The 6541-nt window shown below is 39.2% G+C and overlaps 1 protein-coding gene across 1 annotated transcript in view; it reads left to right on the top strand.

The window, feature by feature from the left end:
• LOC102004723 (maltase-glucoamylase, intestinal) overlaps positions 1 to 6541 on the top strand; it is a gene marked incomplete in the record, with an annotated part of 238387 nt that overhangs the window by 99129 nt on the left and 132717 nt on the right. Inside the window, 3 exon segments of the mRNA XM_013505005.1 lie at positions 2704 to 2792; positions 4818 to 4867; positions 5309 to 5476. Of these exon segments, the coding sequence (XP_013360459.1) occupies positions 2704 to 2792; positions 4818 to 4867; positions 5309 to 5476 (307 nt within the window).

The raw sequence follows: 6541 nt of genomic DNA, 5'->3' as shown, positions 1-6541 counted from the left end.
TGTACCTAAGAGGTGCAGATTTAAATCTTTGCCAATGAATGTATAGCTCCATTGTTTTTAATACACTGAGACTTGTTGAAAGGTTAGAAATCTGTCTTTTCCTTTGAACCTTCCTTACTGCCTTAATTTTTGAATTACCGACTTTTAATGAAAATTCGCCAAAATCCAAAAATGGTGGTTTCTTCTACTGTAGTGTTGAAGTCAGGCTGTTCTGTGCACTGAAATCAAAAGTAACCTTCTGAAATGAAAATCTTCACCTTTTGCTCTCCTGCCTGAAGTGTAATCTCCTTATTCACTAGGATGTTCAGGGCCACTAGAATCACTTTCCCAGTTGTACTTAATAAGTGTTTCTCTGATAATATTTCAGTGTGCAAACGGACTAGCCATGCCAAAACATGCTGTTCCCCAACCAACCTGTTGAACTTTGCTGCATTTAGGTCTCTGCACTCATTACCCTTTCCAACAGGCCCAGGGCCTTAAGAGTTTTGGAAAGCCCTTTACTACTGATATAGAGCTCAGTCCCTGTGTATGCTGACTGATGCAAGTTCAGCTCAGATTTCGTGACTATTCAATCTTTTCAAATTCTTCCAGCAGTAGGAGTGCTGCCTCTTCAATGGTTCAGGTCATTTTAAAATGTATCTTGTTCCTTAGTGGAGTTTCAGTGTTACAGTTCTATGTGGCTCCTTGTGACCTCATCTAGAAGAATTAGTTGGAGACATTTAGATTCAGCAGGAAAAGCTTTATTCTTATAGTTGAGTGCAAGAGAAGCCTCTTGAAATAGTTTGGACACAAATTGTTGGTGTTCCCATTTCCTTCCCTTAACCGTGGGTGCAGCCCTTTGTCCCTGTCATCACATACAAAATGTGGGCGAGGGCAGTGCCTCTGCAGTGATTTCCCATGCTTCTTCTTTGTAGCAGGTTCCATTAGCATTTTAAGTCTCCAGTTAGGGGCATGCTTTATACTGTGGTAATGAAGCAAGGGTGTCTTTAGGTCCAGTGTCTCTGTGTCTCTAAGCTCTTGCTTTAGAAGAATTCCAAGCACACCTTTGTTTTGGGAGTGAGTGTGTGAAAGCTTTAGAGTGTCATTTTTCCTTCCTCAGGAAAGTGTGATTGCAACAACTGCCTTCTAACAGTGTGAGTCAGGGCTCCTGCTCCTCTCAGACCCTGTGCCTTATGGATTAAGCTCCTCTGCCCCTGTGTCCTTTCAGTCCCGGTTATTTCATGCTCTGTGTTGAAAATTCTACTCTCTGAAGTCCTTGCAAGGATATTAATGTACAGTGGTTATTTTGACTGACTTTCATGGTGACTTGTTGCTTGTGTGTTTAGTGATATTTTGCTTTTCAAATGTAGTGATCATATGGACCCGGAGGTAGGTCTCCTTCCTCCAGAGGTGATTTGCCTTCCTTTGGTTGCAAGCCAGTGGGACTGCTGCCAACTTAGTATCATATGAGCTTCCCCACTGAGCCCGGCTTCACATGGGAATTGGAGGTTCCGGTTCTCTATCTTGGATTATCAGGTGTAGTGGCCAGGTTTTGGCCTTCTCAGGCATTTGTCCCTGAGAAATTCCAGGTTTTGCTCTCAGTGCACCCTTGTAGTTTGAGAGCAGTGTTTTGCTTTCCTGTTTTCAGTGTAACTCTGTTGGATATATCCTTTATTTACCTGAAAGCCCAACAGTTATTTTGAAAGAAATGTGTTGTAATATGTCTAGGACCAACTAATATGTCAATGGGTGTGTCCTCCAGAGTGAAGAGTCTACTGTATTTCTGGAAGTGTCACTCAAGGCCTATAATATCTTGTTTCATGTCACTTTTCATCTTCTGTTATGTTTATTTGGTGAATTTGTCTAGTCTTTTCTAAAATATAGAGGGTTAAAGAAGTCAGGAGTTGCAATTCATTCATCTTTGCATCCTCTGGACTTTTTAGCAATGACAGTTCAAGATATGTAATATGAATGAGAGTAAACGATTTTATTGGTAACGTGATGTGCTTATGGAAGTTTAATGTGTGAAAGAATACAGTAGGAAAGTTGAAGCAGGGAGAGCACAGGAGCTTTAGGTAATCCAGAGGAGTGGCCAAATGACCAGATCCTTAATAAAACAGCTTGCTTTCTCCCTTTTCCCTGCATCCATCCCCTTAAAGGCTTTCTGAGTTGTGTTTTATGTTTCCCACTGTACATTATAAAGCATGTAATTATGATGTTTTATTTTTGTCTTCAATCAAATTAATATGTACCCATAGAAAGATATTGCCATTGTATCCATAGGGCTTACTGTAGGGTTTTGCTTTGTGAGTAAACATGGTGCTCAGGAGAGAAAGTTGTTCTCCCTGATCGCAGGTGGCACCTCTAATGTAGAGATCATCACTAATATAACCTGGCTGCACCAGTACTGTCTACTATTTCTTTCCCACTGAATTTCATGTATTTCAAATAATAATTGCAGCTGCAGTTTTAATGTAGTGATTGTAGTGGTTTTTGTGCTTGAATTAATGGCTTCTATCTGGATATTCACTGCAGTGAGTGTTTGGGGCATTTCTGTCCCCTGTGACATTATTAAAAGGAAGCCTGTGAAAACTTGCTTTTGTGCCTGACGGAAAGAAGAGTGACCTGGTGCTAGTGAATTTTCTCATTTGCAATTGCTGGGAACAAGGGGCACAGGTCTGGGAGGCCTAAGTCTGTGTGTTGCATGTACCTCATTTCTTGCAGCCGGAAGAATCCTCTTGGTCTCCTCATTGCCCTGGATGAGAACAAAGAAGCAAGAGGGGAGCTCTTCTGGGATGATGGTGAATCAAATGGTGAGTATGCTGTGAAGAATATTACTGTTCCCAACCCTGTATCCTGTGTTATTGCCTTTGTTCTTCCTGATCATTGGGCTGTGGGATAAATCTCACTATGCCCAACAGCAAAAGTCAGCTGAGTGAAGAGTTTTGTTCTGGTTTCTCCCGAATAGTAATGGGGCAGTAATAAATAAACCACAGAAAGAAGGAAAACACATTTATACCAGTGGAATCCCCCCTGGCAGTTATCAATAATAAATTTTCTTTTTATTGTTAGTGTGTATGTGGGAGATATCTTTGACACTGATTCTGTAATTCTTTTGCAATGAAAGTAATTTCCTCCCAAAACCTTGTGAACATGTATTGATACGCAAAACGGTCATCTCAGGCAGTCAGCAGCCATATACTTAACCAGGGAATATACATGTAGGCCTGCTTCAGGTATATTGTTCTGTGTCTGCTATGTTAATAGTTCTTGTGTATGTCACTTAAGAAATACATTCCCATGAGGCATATGCTTTGTAAGTACTTAAAAGAGAATTTTTTCAAGGTTACAGTAAAAGAAGTAAAAATTGGATATTGGTCTCTAAGACTCTGTTCATAATCCTTTTATCCTCAAGATCTCGATATAAAATGCTTCATATTTGCATATTATTAGAAAGTATAATCAACAGAATTTGAATACATTCAAGGTGAACAGTGTATACTGTATTTTGTGTACTGATTACACAGTCCAACGAACACATCTGCCAACACATATGCTATGTATTTACTTTCAGAACTTATTCTCATAATTGAAAGTTTTACACACTGACAGACATCTACTGCTTTCTTCCACTCATCTGTCTGTTGCAGCCACTGTCGTACCCTTTGCTTGTATCTGTTTAAGTTTTTCAGAGTCCACTTATAAATGTCCACATAGCAATGAAACCATATGGTGTTCAATTGTTCCTGGCTTTTTTCACTTAGTATAGTATGCTGCATCTTCATCCCTGCTGTCAGAAATGGCAGAGTTCACCTCTCTTTTATGCCTGAACAATACTCTGCTGTATGTGTGTTCTACAGTGCCTGCTTCTATTCATTTGCTGATGCTGGTTGTGTCCAAATCTTGGCTATTATAAAAAACAAACTGAAAACTTAAATGCAAGGACTAAAGCTATGAAATCCCCAAACATGAGAAAATATTTTGGACATTGGTCCTGTGAATATTTTCTTGGATATGGCACCAAAAGAATAGGCAACAAAGTCAACAAACAAACGTGTATACTACATCAAAGGAAAAGCTTATGCACAGCAAAAGAAACCATTAACATAGTAAAAAAGGAACCCGCAGAATTAAAGAACCTATGTGCAAACCACGTATATAACAAAGAGAATTAATATAAAAACATGTAAGGAACTCATAAAACTCAGTTGCAAGAGAATAAATCAGCTGATTTGAAAATGAATCTGATAGACACTTTTGCAGGGAAGACTTGCAGCTGCACAGCGGGCATATGAAAAGATGCTGATCTCTGCACTAAGATGCAGAGAATTACATATGGAAAATTGCAGTGATGCATCAACAGAGGATTGCCACGAATGGTGTGATGGGAAAGAGAAGAGACTGTAGCACTGCCACGGTGTGGAGTAATGGAGGAAACCCTGACAGTTTCTCAGTAGAAATATAAGTCAATTCAGCCATTATGTAAAGCAGTGTAAAAGTTCCTTAAAATATTAAAAATAGAACTATATGATCCAGCCATCCGATTTCTAGTGTATATCCAAAAACTGCAGTCAGTCTATCAGAGAGATACGAACACTCCCACGTTACTCACTTCAATGCAGTGTTATTCGTCCTGGCCAAGATCCAGAACCAGTCCGTGTTTCCACTTACTGACGAATGAATAAAGACGTTGTGGTAGATATGCAATAGAATGTCATTCAGTCATTCAAAGGAAGGAACTCCTGCCTTCAGGGAGGCAGGGTCAGCTTTAAGGAGAGGCAGGTGAGATTTGTGCTGTGGTGGGCAGGGAGTCTGAGTTGCCTTTTTTCTGCTTTCAGATACTGTGGCCAATAATGTTTACCTTTTATGTGAGTTTTCTGCCACCCAAGTGAGTACTGCATTTCTATGAATCTTAAGTGTGGGTTTTCATCTGACCAATAGCACATTTGTGCTTGTGGATGTGTGTGATTATGTATTCAACTTCACTGAGATTAATGACTCTAGTTAAACACATTTCCATGTAGACTTAAGTCCCAGTAGTTTCATTGTGTGTGTAATCAATGGAGCCACCAATATTGACAAATCAAAGCAGCTAGTCTGTCTAAAGATAGTTTTTTCAAATATCTGTCTGCATATTGCTGATTTTTTTTAGTACATAGTTCAAATCAAATAAGCTTATGCTCCTTGAGCATGCATTAGTAGCAAAATCTGTAGCTTTCAGAGCTGGGGGAAGTATCTGGTCCTGGGTGTAGCATTTGTATGACTGTACAGGAGAATGTGTGTCTTACAGGCAAACCTTTGTGCTTCCTTGTGCTTAATTGTTTTGCAGAACCGCCTGGATGTGAAGATCTCTCAGTCAACCTACAGGGACCCCAATAACTTAACATTTCAGGAGATTAGAATACTCGGCACAGAGGAACCTGCCAATGTCACCGTGAAACACAATGGTGTCCTGACTCAAGCTTTGCCTAATGTCACTTATGATGTTATTCTGAAGGTAAAACTCCATTTTGTTAATATGTTTGTTTTATTAGTCTTCATAGCACCATGGCTTTTTATTCCTATCAAGGTTGCGTGGGTTCTTGAAGGATCAGAAAGCAGTGTGAGTCCTGAATAGGGAAGTAAGAGGGTCTGGACAGAAAATGAAAATGAGACAGCCAGACTTAGAGTGGGTTGGGGAGCTACTGAGGAATAATCTTCCGATCTTCACTGATCTGCACCTGATCGTTCTGGTCTAGAGCAACTTTACTTTCAGAGAAGTAACTGTCCTGTGTACAAGAAGAGCAGTGACAAACATGGGGGACAGGATCAGAGGAAAAGGGATCTGGAAACTCATAACTGATGCTAAAATGTAATGGTGTGATGTAGAATTCTCATGAATTAAAGTTGTGCAGGGTCTTTTTTGTGTGTGTACTGATACTCTCACTCCAACGTATACTGTCTGTGCCCAAGAAATATGTTAAGATAAATAATATATGACCTGACATATGCCTACTTCTTGAATTAGGGAGTAACAATAAAGTAAGTTTTCATCAGTTGTAATTAGACCTGACTTTCTTAAACAGATTGTAATCAGTTTCTCTGATGTCCTAGCATTATAATTATTATTATCATTTTTTATTTTAAAGAGAGTAGTAAATGAGAAACAATCAAACAAAAAAATAGAACAGTAGCAACATACCAGTATCACGAACAGGAACATATCAAAGCAAGAACATTCAGAGTGATACAGGGTCTCAAGACAAATCAATACAAGTCAGCACTGGTTGTTACATTGCATATCACTATCCTCAGCTACACTGCTCAGATTATCAGATATAAGAATAAAGATTGCTCAAACCATTAAAGAGAATAAGAAAATAATTCTTCAATAAAACATTAGAGATAATACAGAGTTTCATTAGACAGATGGTAGGAGTTCACCACTGTAATTCCATTGCATAGTGTTACCTTCAGATCAGTTGCTCAGACCACCAAACACAAACATGCAAAGTCGATCAGAACATAAAAAATTGTGAGTATTAACTGTTCATTTCAATACACCATCAGACAACAGCAATAC

This window comes from Chinchilla lanigera, unplaced genomic scaffold (assembly GCF_000276665.1).
Source record: "Chinchilla lanigera isolate Chin_1 unplaced genomic scaffold, ChiLan1.0 scaffold00093, whole genome shotgun sequence".
NCBI lineage: Eukaryota > Metazoa > Chordata > Mammalia > Rodentia > Chinchillidae > Chinchilla > Chinchilla lanigera.
Note: the sequence above shows the minus strand (reverse complement) of the source record. Positions and strands in the feature narration are given on the sequence as shown.